The following is a 20,180-nucleotide window of genomic DNA, read 5'->3' on the forward strand; positions in this document are numbered from 1 at the left end:
TCATTTGCAGACAGTTACTTATCCAGACAATTCCAGTTACTAATATCAATCTGCACATTTAGCATACTGATATTTCCTTGTATTTGTATAAGGCTGCTTTTTTTAACTGGGGTCATTGTAGGAGAATCTGGGAACCACAAATATCTAACAGGTACAAAAAATAAGAAACTAAGAACAGCAATAAAAATGAGGTTACTTATTTCTTTTCTTGATCTTAGAGGTGACCACTTTCATTACAAAAACTTTCCAAGAAAATCTGGTCTCCTACACTCAAAAACATTTCCTTTAGCCTGGAGGCAAAACAGCCTCCCCAAAGCTGGCAAGAAGTGAAACTGGAAGCAGGACCACTGTGATTCTTTGGAAATTTTCAGAAGATGAGACTGCAAATATACCCTTGAAGTGAGCATGTGCTACTATGGTAAAAATCTTAGTAAGCTAACTTCTTCCAGAATCTAAGGATAGGATGTGAACCCATATTTGATATAAAAATTGGCTGTTGGTTATAACCAGGGACCTCCCCAAACACCAAGGGGGACCTGAGCTCAAAGCCTGAGTTCTAATCAGTCTAAAAAGTGTCCCCTCCCATCATTTTAATGGTGACTATATTAAAAGGTTATGGGGATACAGAAGCATAGTGGAGTCACAATATTAGTAATTCAATATGAAAAGAGTACTATTTACCAGGAAAAATTTAAATTTCTTAATTTGGTTTTATTTGATTAAATAAAAATAAATTTGTAACATTCTAGTGATGTATTATATAGACGCATAGTTGACTAAAGCAAATGCAAAGATGGGAGTATGACACAATATGACACATTCCAACACTGGGAAACACTCCAAAAACTACAAGTTTAACAAAAAAGACCCACAAAACAAAACCCAAACTACAAAACACTTGCTCTTGAGATAAGTATGAACAAACTTTAGCAGTTACAGACATAGATATGACTTTAGTGTTACACTACCACAGATGGCTATTCAAAATTCATTTTTACATTAGGAGTTGTGACAAGCAATTTTTTAGTTCTAAATATTTTCCAGAGCAACGCCTGAGAGGACATCTCTCAGATTCTTACTGAACTCCTGATCTTTTAATGCAAACACACTTTGGATAATGGCAACTGTGACTCAGTGCTGACAATGAGCAGACCCCTTAAATGCAGAGCCCTTGACTTTTAATATGTATATATTAATTATATATATTTATAAATTATATATATGTGCTTACTACACTTCATACAGGTTCCATTGCCTCTCATTCCCCCTTGTTTACTATCCTTTCCTTCCTGCCAATTCCCTAACCTGCCTACAAAGATCTCTGCCTTGTGCTCTTTATGCCCCTCAGCCAAATGGAACCCCTGTATTTCTTTCTCTTCTTCTTTTCAGAGGAGAGATAATTCATGAACTGTTGTGAAAAATACAGGCCATGTGTGATCCAAAGATTAGAAATGCAAAATAATGAGTTCTGGCAAAAGACAGACCTCTATTCCTATAGATTTTTGTTGGTGGTGATAGGAAATAAACATAACCAGTAGAAGGAAAAGTGAAGCTCTTGTGGCCCATTAGCAGAAGTTATGTTGTTTCAGTTATCCTGAAAAAATGCAATGTAAGGTCCTTCCCCACCACCACGTGAAGAAACAGATACTTCACACTCCGATCAGAAAAAAGTTGTGTCCCGTATCTATCAAATACATGCAAAAAAATGGCACTAAAACCCACACACCTCCTTTGTAACACCAGCTCTCCAATGGAATAATACCATGAGAAGATGTATTTTGGGGTAAAGGACTGGACATAACTGATGAGAGTTTTCCAGTGTTTTCAAAGACTAACAAACCAATAGCCACGTATTTTGGGTAGGTCAAAACAAACTGTCTAGATGGAGCATGACAGGTGCACCTTTCCTAATGGCTAGAGACCCAGTCTTGGAATCGGAGGATCTGCTTCACTATGGCTTGTTGCCTAACCTTCCCAAGGTCATTTTTCATGACACATTACAAATAAAACACATAGCATTCAACTCACTTCCCACATTCAGACCAATGTAAACCAGAGTTAGAGTGAAGTTTACAAAGCTGTGGAAGAAAATCAAGCTTTGCCCCCAAAGAAGAGGGTGATGGTGTTAAATGCTTATTTAAAACTTGGTCCAGTCATTAAAACACCTCTGATCAGGTTCTTCTGCAAGTAAAATCAGAAAGTTTCTTTACAATCTACTATCTTAAATCAGAACTTAAGATTAGTTAAATTTATTATTATTTTGATGTAATTCTTGGGGAACAAGATACCAAAAAGACAGATAAAGACTTTGGCCTCCAGGCTGAGCAGCCTGAGCAGAATCCAAACTGAGTAACATGGCTGAAAAGTTGTCTGCAAAGAAAAGAAAATGTCAACAGTCCCTTCCCCTGAAAAACTACCAACAAGCAGGCAGCCTCAATCCTGTTCCTAGCTGGCAGCAATAGGAATCTTTGCAAACACTGGCAAGAGCAGAAATCCCTCTCTCTGAGTTTTTCTAGGTCAAAGCTAAGGTTCAGCAGCTGGAAATCAGTACTGGAAATCTTACCCTGTTGCTGACTTTCCAGAAAAAAAAAAAAAAAAAAAAAATATATTTCATTCAGAAATCTGTCAGCCTGGCACTGTTTATACAAGCAGCAATGTCAAAACAAAGCGTATACAGAACCTCCATGTAGTCAGAAAACGGCTTAAATACATCAGTATTACTTCACTGGTGTAGACTGCTAACCTGGAATTACCACACAGCCTAGGAAGACCTCAGTCCTGTGCAGCCACTGGTAAGCGTGAGATACAGCAACATATGCTCCCTGACAGAAGCACAGCCCAACCACACGAAGCCATGGCAGAGCAAACAGCCCTCCTGTGCCTTGCAACCCCGCAGTTACTCAGACACATCCTCAGTACTCTTCCAGACAGGACTGCACACAAGGAGAGGGGTTGCAACAGCAGCACTTTATCTACTCTTTTGGACAGCAAAAACTTTTATTTAGTACCACGGTAGTTGCACAGGGAGCATTCCAAACATGGCTTGAGAAACTTACGTCTTGGTATTCACAGAAACAGCTTGCTGGCCGTAAGGCAACACCAGATACGCTGAAGGGAAATTTTTTGTTTGGGTACCACTGACTTGTCAGGTGGGACCCTGAGTGCTACAAGGCAAACAGCTTTGCTGCAGGATTCACCCTCACAGCTAAGCCCAAGCAGCACACACTTGAGGGCATGGCTCTGACTTCCAGGTCTGGCTGCTATCAAGATGAACTTTTTCCCACCAGATCCCTGAACACTGTCAGAACGCCGCCCTGCCCATGGGAAGCCTGGGCTGGGCAACATTTCGGCGGCGTCTCCCTGGGTCCCACCTCAACGGCGGCGTCTCCCTCGCGCTGGGCCAGGCCGGTAACGGCTCCGCTGCCCATCGCCGGGAGAGATGCCGACATCCATTTTGGGACTGGGAGAGCCCAGCACTGATGGCAAAGTTTGAGGCCCTGTCCGAAGTTTGGGGGCAGCGCAAGACGTGCACGGAGAGGGCTGGCTAACACACACGTACAAACACACGCCGGCTGAGCTGCGAGGTCCGCGCCGCTAACCGGGCGAGCAGTGCCGGGCGCCCCTCGCCCGCTGTGCGCCCCCGAGGCCGCGCACCGCGACAGGGCCGGGCGGGACACAGGGCGAGGAGCAAGTTCGGGTGGCACAGAACTCCTTCCCGGGGATTGGGGCAGGCAGGCCCGGCGCGGTCCCCGCCGAGCTCGGCCCCGCCGCACGGCCCGGCCGCGGCCCGGCCTTGGCGCAGCGACCGCCGCGGGGGCCGGACCCGTGTGCGGGGAGCTGCGGGGAGCCGCGGAGGGGATCCAGAGGGGGCTTCCCGCGGCCCCGGGGGCGGCAGCGCTGCCCACCTGTGCCCCCGCCGGCTCCTGCGCCCCTCGTCGGGCGGGCGGCTGGCGGCGGACGGGGCCCCGGGACGGATGGCGGGGTCGGCGCCGCCGCCCCCCGCCGGAGCGCAGCGGAGCGGAGCGGGCCGGCGGCGCCGTGGCGCAGCAGCGCTCGCACGGCCCCGGGGAGGCGGGGAACGCCGGGGGGCTGGCGGAGCCCTCGCCCGGGAGCGGCCGCAGAGGCAGCAGGAGCGGGAAGCCAGGACGGAGATCAGGACATCGCGGCTGAAGCCGCCCCCTTCCCTCCCTCCCGGTTACCTGCTTCCCGGGGACACTTTGGAGACGCCTCCAACATCGGCAAACACTAAAGAGAACTGACCCCGCCGCCGCGGCGGCCGCCGCCGGCCCCAACCACTGCGCCCCCCCCCCCCCCGCCCTCCCGGCGGCGCCGCCGCCCCGCCCCGCCGCCCCCGCGCCGGGCGTCGCCCCCCGCAGCTCCCCTCGGGCCCCCCTCGCCGCCGCCCCCGCCGCGCCTGCCGCCCCCGGGGCGCTCCCCGGGCGCTCCCGGCGCCGCGCTCCCCCCGCGCCCGCCGCGCGAATGGCCCCGTCCGCGGCCCGGCCCCGGCCCCGGCCCGGCGGCGCGCAGCGCCCCCAGCGGCGGCGCGGGGCCCTGCGCTCTCCGCCCGCCCCCGGCGCCGGCGGGGCCCGCACCCTGCGCTCACCTTCCCCCGCCGGGCCGGGCCGGGGCCGCGCTTCGCCACGCGGCGAGGGCTCGGCGCGGCGGAGGAGGAAGCCCCGACCCGTGAGCGCGGAGAGCAGCGGCGCGGGGGCTGCGCCGGTCCGGCAGCGGGCTTGAGATCGGCCTGGCGCGTGAGCTCTGCCCCCTCTCGGCTGCTCCCCAGCGCCGCTGCCGGCACCGCTCCGTGCGCGCCGGGAGCGAGCGGGCACCGGAAAGTAAAAGGAAAAGCAAGGAAAAAGAAAATAAGGGCTGGTAAAATAGAGGGAGAAGCAAGCAGCCACCACAGCACACCAGAGAAGAGGCTTGATTTTATTTCTCCGATCTGGTGTTACTCATTTCACTCTAGCTTGGACCACTAACTCTCCAACGTACTTCCCCTCTCACCTTTCCCCTCCGAGAGAGCTGTTTTCAGGGAAAGGTAAAAACTCACAAAGAAGATTCATGTTAAAATGTTCTTCTGTCTAGAAACAGGGCAGGTAACTGATGCAGTTGCTGGGCTTGCCTGGAGGAAGGTGCAGGAACGAGGGCCAGGGAGCGCAGCTCTGCAGGTTCAGCCGGGGAGGCTCCACGGTGCAGGACCGAAACCTGCTCCTTCCGCAGGACCTTACACCGTGCCAGGGCTCAACCACATAAAGCCCTGGCATAAATTGCTGTTTCTGTGCCTTTCCAACCAAAACATCTTTGGTTTTGCCACCATAACAATATTTATCTTGTTGCCATGTTTCAGGTTTGCACATCCCTTGGAAAAGACACAACTAGACAATTTTTTTAAGGAAAAAAACCGTGCTTATTCAAAATTGAGATTAAAGTCTTAAGTGTTTCTTTCTTTTAGAAATTAATAGACGAATAAGCGGGGAGAAATCAAATAAATTAATTTCTGACCATCTTTAGCATGAAAAACATTCAAATCTTTATCTCAAAGTAATCAAAAGTTTATTGTTCCTTTATAAAAGATATCCGAGTTTAATCCACAATCTAACTTACTTTGTAAAAATGTGTTTTCTTGACTGGCTCAAGTAAAACAAACCAAGGATTTTTAAACCTATGGAAAAGTCAGGTAGAAGCATCACAACTTGAAGCAATAATCTTCCCACTTGATTTGCAAGCCTGCAGTAACAAAATTCCTCAGGTTCAGAAACAGAACTAGATTTTTTGACGGGGCAAAAATCTATTCCTTTTTGCTACACAGCTAAGTTTTAATGATAGGTATGAGAGTTATAACATCAGTCATAGCAAATGTAATTTAAAGAAACAGCAAGTAAATCAGGATCAGAACGAATGTAGAGTTCATATTGCCTGCAGTATCTTCTGTTAGATAAGATTATTTTTTTTTAATTATTACTTGATACCAAGAGCTGGATCAGTACTGAGAAAAAAAAAATAGCCTGACATGATTCCCAAGCATAGTGGAGGAACACTCTCAAAGCACAGAGCCTGGGTGAATTTTGGTAGTAAGCTTGCATATTGAGATAATTTACACACCAAATACACATCATGACACCTAGTGGCAGAGCTGCACTGTGAGTATCTAAGTGACAGCAAGACTTTATTGATACTAACAGAACACTAATATGACATTTGCAGCCTGTTTAAACACACGCTGGGAACTCAGCATTTGCTATGGTCGTTTTATACATATCCTGTGTTCAGCAGTGGTAGCTTGTTAATTCTCCCCTTCTCATTCCTCCATTGTTTTGTTTTCTCATTCTGAGATTCCTTACCCCTTAATTTAATTTAACAACTGAGGACAGAAATACACAGTATAATTCAATTTCTTTTGTAGTCTTCTGATATAATGTAGCAATGGAAATAATGCAAGGACTTTTCATTAGGCTACTACAAATTTTTTGTGTGAGTAAAGTTCATTCAGATGCTGAATCATGATGGTGCTGTCCATAAAAGTTTGTGGGTCTTTTTAATTTGTCTGTTCTTGGGGTTTTTCTTGATAATTTTATGTCATGTCATTTTTGCTTTACTTACTATCAGTAGTTTGAAGAACAGCCCTACAGTGTAGCAGATTATGTGGGAGCTTTTGTGAACTTTCTGCAATGTAATGCATTGTAATGTAATTGTCATGTAATTCCAACAAGCCTATAAAATCTCCAATCTGAGCTACTATTTCAATACCTAGCATTCTTATAACATTGCTATTATTAAACAGCTAAAACCTTAGTTTAAAAGCATATCTTGAGATACACATCAACTCAGAAGTCTTGTATCTTGATATACATTTTTGTGGTGCAAGCAGAATGTAGCTGGAAGAAAATTGAATACAAAAGAACAGATTCTATACCTAAATTTACCATGTATATATACATATATTAACCTTTGTTTTATAAAATATTTTTAATAATTTGAAGTCCATTGGTGTATTTTGTTTTTTAAATGTTTCCTGTGTGATTGGAGCTTTATATATATGAACAACTAAATTTATTAATGCCTAAATGCCTGCATAAATACCTAAGTGGAGGAAAATATAGTTATTCTATTTGGTCTGTACACGAGTGCAGGACACCAGATGACACTTGGCCTTGTAATTTTTAACCTCAGAGTCAGAAAAAAATAAATCAGCACTTCCTCACTGACTTGCAAAAAATCATAATATTCTAATTTTTACTAACATATTTTATTATTATAATTGTAGTTTTAAAATAAATCATCAAGAAATGAGTTTCCACCCCTCAATGTAGTCTTACAAACCAAACTAAACTAAAAATAAATCCCCAAAGAAAATGTCCAATGATGTATTTAAGAAGTAGGAGATTTGCAGAACTGATTGGAAAGGAGTTCTGAAGGTCTGCTCCACCCTGCCTGCTCAAAGTAGGATGAACTTTAAAGATGAACCTGACTTTCGAGTTGGCAGGTTGCTTGGTTTCCTTTAGAAAATTTCCAAGACTGGGTATTTTTCAGCTTCTTCCAGAATTCTGTTTCAGAGTTTTATAAAGTTTCTTTGTAGCTGTACTATTTATTTATTAAAGAACTTGGATGATATTTGATACTCAAGTTGAAAGCACTATCAAGCTAATAAGAAGTGAATAATAATTTACATTAGTCAGTCATTTAACTAAATAAAAGCCTCTAATAGCTTAGTATCAGAAGAATGGGTCACTTAACTTTTTAAATAATATTTTTCCAATCATTAAAAGCAAAACCCAGGAGTTTGGGATTATATTTTATTGTATTTTATTATATTTTATTATATTAAAACCCAGCATTATTAATGAAACTAACTCTAGTCAGTCCACTGCTCCCCCCAATTACAGGTGCAAAACTATACAGGTAACTATAAAAGTAATTTTTAACTCCAATGCATGACAGACAAATGACTAAACCAATTTATCACTAGGTAGTGCATGAAATGAGAGGCATGAACAAATCAAGACAAAACTAACTGCGAGTACATACTGTAAAGAGTCTTCTCAGGTAATGGAAACCATTTACTCTTTATGCTCCAATGAGGACTCACATGCCATGAATTTTAACAACTCACACTAACACACTCTTTTTGATGATTCATGTCTAAAATGTGAGTTTCCTAAACCAGATGAATCACACAATCACTTCAAGAATCTAAATTAAGTGAACTAGAACTTGCACTTCTCAGCATATATTGAGTTCCACCACTGCTGGTATAAGGGCATTGAGAAACCTCAGGTCCTCATCTCCTTTAACATCTATCATTGTTTTAGAACACCAAGCAAACTCAGCAAAAAGATGTGCTGATTTTGCAATTACCAGCCTTCATCTAGGTCTCCTATCATTAAGGTATCAATGCTGTTTCTTTATTAATTGACCCACTGCCCCAAATTTAGATTGCTTTCCAGGTAGCATTGTATTTCTCAGAAATCACTTGCTACCATTGCTTTCATACATCAGTGCTGGGAATAGTAAAACCATGTGTAAATAAATGCTTTACCCTTCTAATAACACTAGTGAAACTTTAAAATTATACTGGTAAATTAAGTAAATATTAGAAGTTATACTGCCCATTCAGAAAACTTCATTCATCATCACAGTTCATATATCCAAAACTGCACAATATATAGCCCCAATTCCCTAGTTTTAATTTGCACATTTAATGACAGCTATTTCCATAATTTTCCATTTGTTTTTGACACAAAGTACTGTAAAAGCTTTTTGTACAGCCATCTCACCTTCTTACAACTACAGAAAATGTGATGTTGCATATTTATGCCTATCTAGTTAATGTGTACAGTTACTTTGTGTATGTAAATGCAGACACCTCATACAAGTTAATCACCCATTATGAATACTGGAAACTTCTCAAATATCCTGTGTTTTATATATTAAAAAAACAAAACAGCACAAAAAACAGCCAAAACCCAACAAGATTTGGATTACTTCTTTAAAGCACAGAGCATAGAATGGTAGAAGAAAACCAGGATAATTCAGGTCAGCCAGGGATTCACATCTCATGACCACAGCAGTGAAGACAAAGACAAACTACAATCTGATAAATCTGCAAGAATAATAACAAAACTAGCAACCTGAAGATTGTGGTGTTGTATTCCATTACTAAGCACACAGACATTTAGGAATGGCCCATTTCTGCATTCGTAGTCATTGCTATCTGATGAGACTACACTGGCTTTGCTCAGGAGAGAAGTATGGGAAAGCCAAAGTGTAATTACAGGCCAAGGAAGCAACAGATTCTAGAAGATTAAATTTCTGTTTACAAGCCTGGGGTTCTTGGGGGTTTTGCTTTACTGATAGCATTCTGACTACATAAAAGGCCTTCAAACACGCTCAAACACGAAGCTATTTCCACTGACGGTGTTGGATGAGAGGAACACAAACACCTTGAAATGCTTTGGATTCTCATTAGTCTGGCAAAATCAGTGCAGGCAAAGATCACAGCAACACTTCAAACATAACCAAAGTGACATTACTAATGTGACCAGTTTGTACATCAGTGTCCATACTAGTCACATTTACTTGCAGCCATACTCATGAAAGATGTGTACCTAATCACAGCTATTGCCACCCTTACAAGGAGCAGACTAGATCCCAGAGAAAGCAGGGATTAGATCTTTAACATCTTGAAGTTAAGGCCAGTGTTGGACATGAAAATTCAGTACTTTGTTTTTCCTTTTATCAAATGTGTACATAAATCAGTAACACACTGGGTTCCATAGTGAACTTAGAAGTGTAGCAAGGCAACAGATAAAACTGTCCCAGGTTTTCATATCAGTCTGTAAAGATGCAGTGTCCTGTAATTTGGTTATGCTTTGATTTAATATGGTTTTGAAGAATCAATACATTGTCAGACATGGGGATGTTTCTATGAAGGAATGTGGGCACTGTTCCAGTTTAAACTTTCAGAGAAATTCAGAGATGTAGAGATCTGTCACAGATTTTGCCTTTTTAAGCATTTTTATTTCTTGTTCTAGATAATATATTGGTCCTATTATCTCATCAAATGAACAATCAACTTCTCCAATTATGTGGGGGTTTCCTCTTGCTTAAATTGTCAAATTCAGCCCAACATTCAACTATCACAAAACAAGTGCTTTTGGTAAATTATTGAATGGCTGGGAAAAGTCTGGCTCAATGAGTGTTATACAACATTTTAGCAAAAATATCCAGTCAGGGCATTTGTGTCAATTCTCAAAATATCCTGGAGCTCCCATAACTCCTAAACTTCTGTTGTTCTGGCAAAGCTAGGACAATATGGCAAACTGATGATTTGGTGATATTGCAGGGTAATAGTTGTATCATTAATGGGAGAATGTTGCACTGACAACTCATTTTAAAATTACAAAGTTAGAACTGCTGCAATTCTTAGTGTCTACTGTATTACACCTTCATAAAGCCATAGTACTTAGTCCAGCTATTTTGTCAGTTTATGCACATGACAATATTTGCCCTTCACTACAGACAGTAATTTATAATTTTGTCACTAGACTAAAAAAAACTTCACTAAGAGGTGGGGTCCTAATTTTAGCAGGACTGTAAAATGATGTGAAGCCAAACATCTTTAACCAACTGCATTTAATATTGATATGATTTGTCTCACTCAAATACATTGTTACACTACTGTTTCAATGCTGTCCTCTGAGAAAGTCACAGTGCTTGTTGCTATTACATGAATAATACACATGAATAAATAATATTACATGAATAAAAATGTCTTGCACAGTAAACCTCTTAGAAATGGGTATTTTCTAGGTGAAAGTGAAGTGATGTAGGTGTAACATGCATGGATTCTGTTAAGTCCAGCTAATGTAATACCTGCTGCTTATTTAATTATACTCCACCTGTTCTGAAGCTGAAGCATTTTGCTACAGACCCTAGAAGTAGCAGAAATCTTGTTGCTCTAAAAGCTGTCACTTAAAAAATTGGGTAAACTGAGAATGAAGCTTGTATGTGCTGGCAAGAAATAATACTAACAGCAGACTGGAAGCATTGGTAATCCTCTAAAAATAAACATTATTTGAGTGACAATGCTGCCAGTTGCCCTTGCTTTTAGTGTTTCCATTCATGAGATTCTATACTTAGAAGCATATGTAGGCAATGCTTTATTACCATTCCTATTGACCCTGATAAGCCCTTTATGTCATGTACTGAGTCATGTTTGTAGTACTGGTAACTTCTGAACCTTTCTTTTTCTGGGGCTGGGAGAGGGGGAACCCTTTTTATCTGTATGAATGCCAACTACAGACAATTCCTCTTTTCTGCTCTTGCAGTTTGGCTTCATGTAAGTCTGGCTGTTGTTCCAAGAGAATAATTATTTAAGAAATTACTAGTTTAATACAAGTTCAATTTACTGCATAAATCCTTAAGTTTGGTTTTGTTGTTTTGTTTTGGTTTTTTTTCACTTCTACAATATGGTAGAAATACAGGTCCTTTTCAACTTGTTGCAGAATTGTTCCACTGTCCCACAATAAAAGGTAGTTAGCAGTGTAACTTAATAGAGACAGATGGGAAGCAAATTAACTATGGAGAATGGGAAGCATCTTTCTACTGTGGCTGAATTCTTTGGACTTGTTGTGTCCTTTGATCTCTGTATCTGTATCAGGTAAAATGAATGCCAGTAAAAGAATGTTTTCAGAAAAAAAAGCAAAGTCAACAAAAAGCTCCTTAGATTAAAAAATGGAAATTTGAAAGGAGTACTTTGTAAGAATTCATAAGTTTTAACTTCCAGACAAAAGCTAGCAAGTCCTCATTTCCTTTTATCCACATTATTTTTAATGCACTATTTTGTTTTAAAAAAATCAATAAAATCAATAAAGAATGAAAATGTAAATATTGATGGAATCTTGCTATTTTAAATGAAAAGCTGCAATAAAAAGGTGTTTGATACTATATAAAGTAAGATAAAACATATAAACATCAATATACACTAAAATAAACTCAGTTAATGCATAGCTTAAGCAAGCTCAGTACCCACCTTTAGTATGTACCTACACATATAACTACTGTTGAGACCAACCTAAGAAATAAACTCTATGACAGAGAGAAACAGCATTCTGGTGCAGACCATGCAGGAGGATTCCTTTCCAGAGGCCAAAATCTGCCATAATACTTTGAAAATATAAGAAATAAAGAATTAAGTAAATGCTTTACCATGTGACAAACTCTCAATAGTGAGAGGACCCATTTCTCAAAATCAAGCACCAGTGCATTAATAGCTGCCTTGAAATACACAAAAAAAACATCTCACCACAAAACAGTATGGAATCACCTTATGCAAAGATCACCACAAATTTTCCAATTAGATCTTTACTCCAAAGAAAACCCTGAGACATTAAACTTGGTGTGCAGGGATGCTCCAGACAGCTGGCTGGCACAAGAGAATTTTTGTTATACTTACCCAGGTACACCCAATGCTGAATAAAGAAATTCAGATGGATTTGCATTTCACAACTCATTCAGGAAGCCTTAAGCCTTACTACATTCCATACTACAGTTACTTATGTAAGGAAACCTGCCTTCTGGATGAAATAATTTATACCAAAATCCAAATGGTAAGCCGTTACAATGTTCACTTTCAAAAAGTGTTGTACAGAAATGAGTTTAAAAACCTTCAACATTACAAAGTACCTGATGGGCAACACACAGTAGATGTTGTATTTAACTGAGTGTAACAACAATCCAGAGAAGCTTTTAGGGAAAAGAATTCTTCAGTTATACCCAAGATACCAGGAAGACGAAAGTAGTGCCTAGGGATGATTTAGTCTATTCCTAGACTAAAGAAAGAAAGCTAACAGAAGAGATTTTCAGAATTACAAAAGACATAGCAAACTACTGTGTCCAGTCTATTTTCCCCTGGAAGACTTCAAAATCTCTTTGTCAGGCACAGTATGAAATCTACTTGGCTGTTTATTAGGGTTTCTGATAAAAGTATTGCAAAGGCAAAAAGAAACTATTACCTCAGTTCATGGAGAGGGCTACCCATTCTATTTTCCTTAATATAGCACATCTCAACAAACTGCTACTGGTTGTCAGACACGACCTTGATCCTTCAGTTGCATCACGACTATAATTGCATTGCATTTGCCCTTTCACAGTTTTGAAGAACTTCATAACATAAGAATTATAGATTGGTGCAATTACTGATGTCTTCTTAAAAGAAAAAAAAAAACAAACAAAAACCACAAAAAACCCAAAAAAAACCAAAAAAAAAAAACCCCCAAAACCATAGAAACCCAAAACACCATGCCACCAGCCACTGAGTTTTAGAGAATCTTCAGGACAATACCAAACTTAAAACTTCAGGAACTGCTTGTTTCCCTCCCACCATTCTTTGTGAACACAGCCTATCTCCATGTGGTATCTTCACTGACTTGGTCAACAGTTTGAAGGAACATTTGAAAAATTATTCCCAATACAGGAATGTCTGGATTATTATTATTTAAGAAATACAAAGACACCTGTTACTCCAGAATAATGCTTAAGACAGTTGTTACTGCTTGGGGCAGATGACAACACACAGATAAGAGATTAAAAGAGTACAGTCCAAAACCAAGTGTGATACAGAAGATACCAGTGCAAGGTGATGCACACAATTTCTCCCCTCTCCTCAAGCCCCACAGATTTAAAACCTTATGTAAATCAAGACTTCAGGCTGGATGTACTCTAAGTCATCTGGAGGTCTGATGACTTATCTTTGTAACTTGTTTACTTAGTTCTATACTGCATCTTCCAGAGTTCTGATCTTCAATAAATTATCTATATCAAGTAAATAAAATCCACTTTATTCTATGCATGTGAAACATGGCTAATAATGTTTTCTGCAGACATAAGGACAGTTTAGAGAAAGAGACATGAGAGCTATTCACACTTCATCACCAGTCAGAGTAACAGCTGTCACACACTTTCACTGACTCAGCACAAATAAATACAGATCAAAACCACCAGGTTTCATTGATTTCTTGAACAAGACCTTCAGAGGAAGGGATGAGATGGCAACCAGTGTGGTTTTGTCTTGAAAAACTCCACCAGAGTGCAAGAGGACTGTTCTTGAAGCATTCAATTGACAAATGAGACTTCTGAGACATGAGACACAAGTGTTTTCTTATGTTAGATGACTGTAAACACACGTGGCTTTTTCTCTAATCTCAAGAACATTTGATTTGTAACATTATTGCTTTCCTTCTGGAAAATAACTGGCATTTTCTAAACATCAGTAACTATATTTGATTGAGATTTGACAACATTATCTGTTAAAAATTACTTAAAAATATCCTCACAGAACAATGACTACAGACTTGCTACATATAAAAAAACAAAAACAATAATAACACCAAAACCCAACAACAACAAAAAAGAAAAAAAAAATCCTCACCAAAACACAAAAAGCCAACCTGTTCCTGAGCACTAGAACTCAAGGCATCTAAATGGAGAGGTAACAGATCACTTGAAGGTTTTGGAACAATTCCAGATTTTTTTACTAGAAAACAGTTTAAGATAGGAGAGTCTCCTGCTGTTGACTGTCATAGGCAGTCCAGACCTCCAGCTCTCAGGCTTCTCATAGCACATGACTCAGCATCTGCATAACACAAGGCTGCTAGTATTTTATGGCATACAGAAAGTTCTAGAGAGACCAATGATGTTTTAGTGCCCACCTTCCAAACTCCAGGTACACAAAGCTTTCCATGTCTTGCACTAGCTCTGAAACTATTGCTTATGCAGCAAGCTGATATTATTTGCTAATTGAGAAGAGAGATTTTTACTTTTCCTTAAGTCTGTTTTCTACTGATTTACCATATCAAATCATCTCAGTGCATACTCAAGAATATAGTTAGATGCAAGGTAGGAATGTAAATCATTAGACTGGAAAGGAAGAAGTACAAATTCCTCTTTCTCTGGTAATAGCAGGAACCATGCTTAATTTTATCTTTAGGTATTAAATGCCCTGGAGAACTGCATTAGCAGTATCCAGATAATATTGTAGTCCCATAATGTTCATCTGAACAGATTTAACCCTGACCTACTTAGCACAAACTTCAAAGGGCTTGAAGTAGACAGGTTCCCCAATTGCTGAAGGCAGGACAAAAGTTTTAAGGTCTTATCATGGAGATTTTAAGTAACAAAAAGCAGGTTAGCATGAGGGAAGAGCTGTGGTCAGTGCTATAGGATTCAGATTGTGACATCTTTCTCTGAGGCCATCATTATGGTTTTCATTTCTTCACTGGATTCCTATTCAGAAGAGTCATTTGTAAGGCACTCCTTCAGCAGCAAAGGTCAAGAGAAAAATATCACTTCAAAAGACAGTTACACTGCTCATAGCATATCTGTAAAGTAGAGGGAGTTAAATAAAATCTAACCTACTACCACTGACTCACACATTAAAGCTCCTATGAAGTATTATATTAGAAACTATGGACACAAGCTCATAAGTCCAATCTCTAGACTTATATACACTGCACAGTCCATTCATTGATTTTGCATTTAATTTTTGGATTTTAAATACAAAAAAAAATTATCTGAATGAAACATATATGGTTTTGTCAACATACTTCAGGATGGAAACTAAGAGTATTTCAGTAACATGGTAGTTCCACAGTACTTTGTAGTTTAAGGAAAAAAAAAACCAAAAAAACAAAAAATCACTTTAAGCAGCTCCAGAGAGAATTTGTTACCTTGAATCAGCTGATCAAAATTCCTTTAACACTATTATTTAAAGTACATAAAATCTGCAAGAAAAAGAAACAGAGTGAACAGATTTTCCTGCACTACTATTTATCAGTAAAATGAAATAAACCAGAGACTAAGTATTCTCAAATTTGCATTTCTGAATTACATTTTATAGTAAAAGGCGGTTCATGGTATTTCTATTCTACCAATTTTATAAAGCTATTTTAAAGCCAGGATGCTTGGAAATTTAGTATCAGTCCTAGAAACAACAAGCCAGCAAGTACCTGGCACATAATCCAAATCCAAAGTCTCTCTTCCCATGCTGCTGTGTGACTGCACCTGAAGATGGAATATCATTAAAACAGCTTAACTCCCCTTATTCAGTTCAACACCCAACTATTCTAGTACCACTATGGATAAGAGCAAATCCTATCTGGACTGGGTGATATGGATTAAAAGTAACTGGTTTTAAAAAAAATTCATTCAAACTTATTCTTCAGAATGATCGGATTAGTGAACATGCAAACACAACATAATGATCAATTGCTCTAACAGAGGAGGCAAAAACTATACTGACATTCTCCAAACCTTGAAACTCTAGGGCTGCATTTTTGCAAATTTTTTCATTTAATTAGGGTTCCCCCCCCACCCCCCCTCTCTTTTTAAGACATCATTGATTACTGTCCTGGAAACTTAATGGTCTCCTTAAAGCATATCTTTAAATTCAGTTTACATCTTAAATTTTGTCAAGACTTTAAAAAAAAAAAAAAAAAAAAAAAAAAAAAAGTAGTAAATGAAAAAATCAAACATTTAGAATGATCTTCACAATAGAAAACACATGAATTCTAAAACTTAATTTTTTCATAAAAATACATGTTTTAAGTATGCAGTACCTTGCCTTTACAAAGCAGAAGGCATCACCTTCCAATAAAAAAAAAAAAAAAAGGCAAAAAACTGAAAGCAGTTATTGGTACAAGGCACAGATTTCATGCATCAGTCCTGATAGATGCTGACAAAATAATAGAAACTCTTTTCCCACCACTGCAGGCAAACAAGAATCCTACATCTGAAAGTTCTCATTAAGTATTTTTAGTGCTTGTCAAATGGCAAAGAAAAACATGATAAAGAACTATATGCTCATCTGTGAGAAATGAAAGCATGACATCTAAGTGATTTTTTTTCCAAATTAACTATTTCTTTCAGCTGTTACAACAGATATCCTCTGGAGAATGAAGAAACACCTTGCTGTTTTGCAAATTCCTCCTCTGATATGCATCAACATTTTAGAATTACTGGCAGCTTTGTCTTAAGAGTGGCTGAATGCAAGGAACTGTGCTCCTGCACTCCACCATGAAAAGGTCCACACGTATTTCCATTCAAGGGTAGAAATCTATTTTAAAACAAGAATTTATTGTGTTATAGTATAAAGACACTAAACACAAAACAAAGTGTTTAACAACATGAATATTGACACAAAATAAAAGCAAGATAGTTTCAAGCCAATTCTGTAACCATTCCATGTGAGAAATTCCAAGTCAAAGAAAGTTACATACACAAGGTCACCCTTGGGAAAGGATGGCACCACCTCCATCTAATTCAAGCCCTTTTTCAGAACATCATAGCATTGTCAGAATATTTGCACTATTTTGAGGGCTTGAGTGGTATATAAGCTTTGTCTTGGCCCTCTCTATATAAGTGAACTTACCCACAGATTTACAAGAGAACCAATGAGGCATTTCTACTGTAAACCATAAGACCTGAGGTACATTCTCTTCTAATCTACCTTGCATTTTCTTGATCTAAGTATATTATAGGGGGTGGGGGTTTATTAAAGAGCAGCATAAATCTGGTTATTTAACTTCACTATAGTCCATGTGTTAGCACAGGTCAATAAAATGTATAATGCTTTGCACTACAACACCCATCTTCAACAAAATACATATGGTATGTCATAAAGCTTCTCTGAAACTATGTATTGTAGTTTCCCAAGCCACTACATGAAAAGATAATTGAATCTGAGATGTACTTAAGCCATTTCTTCAGACATTACCTGGTCACACTAAGGTCTCTTTCCTGTAGACTATTTTGATAGGATCCATTATGTGAATCATTCATATACGACTTTCTAAATTGCTTCAATTAATACAGAGCAGTGAACAAGACTATACAGATGAAGTATCAAATTACTGCTTGTTCATATGAACTGTTTCTAAGAATAACCAGTCTGATTATCTCACAACAATAAAACTTTGAGAAACAAAACGTTTGCAGCAGAAGTATTTATGTTTAAAACTACTTTTTTTTTTTTTGGCTCTTAAAAGAAAATTAATTCTATGTTTCCAAGGCTCATTGTGAAAATATATACACACATCAAATTTATATCCAAAGCTAGATTTTACCATTGAGTTTTAAAGGCCAAGAGATATTTTCAGTACAGTAGAAAAAAAGAGCAGTTCCTGAAGTATATTGTAGCCTCACTTCACTGCCAGTATCTCCAGTTCTGATGCCATACAAAATACTTCTCTGAAGCAAATCCATCTAAATTCTCTCCACCCTGAGTTAAGCACCTATACTTTTTAAAAGTATTTTAAACAATAGGTAACAGAAGTATGTACAAGGCTATAAAATGTCAGTTATCATACAGCAAATTTAAAAAAAAAATATCAGTCTTTTCAGCCAATTTTCTGCTTTTTACTGTAGTTATGCATTGTGGATTTGGTTTAGGGATTTTTTTTTTTGCTTTTTTGTTTTTACATCAAGCCATTACTTGATTTAGACATTCATGCATTAATTGCTTGAATTCGTTTTTTTTTTTTTGAGTGCAACAATAAGGCAACAGTAAAAAAAATTATAGAAATTTTGCATATGTGTAAAGGTATTTAGTTTATAAAAGTGCTTCCTAAAAAGACAACCTAATTGCAGTATCAAAATATTACAGAGTGCTGAGAACAACTATCATTTGAATAAATGTTGCTCCACAGAAAAATGTCTGATTTTAGGCTTTTCCCCCTTTTTTGGTGAAGAAAAACCTGGAAAAATTGGCATAGCTACGTGGGACAAGCAAGTTAAGAAAATATACTTTAGTCTAAACTTAAATAAGAAGGTCCACACTTTTTTTGTGAAAACTTTAAGCCTCTGTCAAAAATGTATTTTTTTTTCTTTTTATAATACAGGATTAAAAGACAAGATGATGCTTACAAGATAAAGAAATAATTTACATGAAAATATCTTCTGAACAAAGCTTTTCAATCAAAATATTGTTTCTTAACATTCAAATATGACATACAACACAAAAGAAACAGTGAATGCAAACAAAAAATGTTATATGGATTGCTTTTGAACACATAAATAAATGAAATATTGGTGTAGGCAGTAGGGCTCATGCTGATGGCTAGCAGGAAATAACAGTGTGCAATCTATTTGGAAAAAGCTCTAAAGTACAAATTACAAGCCCAATTATGGACTGTAGCTAGTTCGGTTATATCACTGCCATCCTCTATCTCCAAAATAAATCTTGTTTAAATCACTCATACCCTAAATTACTCATACCTTTGCTTCAGAGATATGAATAACTATATACAAAAAGTAGTTTTATTTCACCATAGGGATAACATTGTACCTCTCTGCCAATGTCACTTGAAAAACCGCCCATGTCAAAACAATTTGACAGCAGATAAACAATTTAATAAATACGTAATGATCTTATTACAGTCCTTCAGCTAGGCATGTTAACTCATGCTGCTAGTTTTGTGGTCACAGTGCATAGAATCCAAATATAAAAGAATGGGCTGGATTTAAGGTAATTGTCAATCCCTTGCTTATAATCCAAATATATCCAAAACTTTCAGAAGTTCTGTCATGTATCAATCTTTTTTGTGGCAGGAGCAAAACCTTTCCCTGGTACAATGTCCATTGCCGGCAATGGATGCACCAAAACCGCCAAGGAGCTCAGTGTTATTGCACAATATATGAAGACCTGGAATTCTTCCAAAAGCTTAAAACAAAAATAATGGAATTATTCTGACATTTCTGGACACCTGCATTAATACTGTATGACTAATAAAAGCATGTCAGTTGCATGGACTGAACCAGCGATCAACATGCGCCCAGAATGCACACTAGTAAAAATGCAGTCAAAGGAAGTAGTCTTCATTGCCTATAGGTCACTTCCAGTCAAAGGTTAAAGTTCAAAGACTGAATGATCAAAGTGCTCATTTTCTCAGTAGGACTATCTTCTGCTACGAGGATCACAAAATGGTGGCATCAACATGTGTCATCTTTAAAATAAAAGAAGAGCATTTATGGAACACATATAAACATTCTAGTTCCAAATTAGCAGGTGCTATAGGCAGAAACAAGTCCTAGCATAGACAGTAACATGCAGAGGAAATATCCTGATTGAATAATTCTGTTGTTTTGTTCAATAACTACTCTGGGAGAAAAGACAGTATAAAAAATTA

The 20,180-nt window shown here is 39.0% G+C and overlaps 1 protein-coding gene across 4 annotated transcripts in view; it reads right to left on the reverse strand.

The window, feature by feature from the left end:
- UBE2W (ubiquitin conjugating enzyme E2 W) overlaps window positions 1–20,180 on the reverse strand; it is a 65,081-nt gene that overhangs the window by 15,812 nt on the left and 29,089 nt on the right. For 2 of the 4 annotated variants that reach the window (XM_079299537.1, XM_079299539.1), the window contains exon 6: window positions 17,110–19,997. The exons of the other annotated variants lie outside the window; for them this stretch is intronic. In XM_079299537.1, the coding sequence (XP_079155663.1) occupies window positions 19,984–19,997 (14 nt within the window). In that variant the 3' untranslated portion in view covers window positions 17,110–19,983. Of the gene's footprint in view, window positions 1–17,109; window positions 19,998–20,180 lie in introns of those variants that run through there. 4 annotated transcript variants of the gene reach the window in all.

This window comes from Erithacus rubecula (genome assembly GCF_903797595.1).
Source record: "Erithacus rubecula genome assembly, chromosome: 3".
Taxonomy (NCBI): domain Eukaryota; kingdom Metazoa; phylum Chordata; class Aves; order Passeriformes; family Muscicapidae; genus Erithacus; species Erithacus rubecula.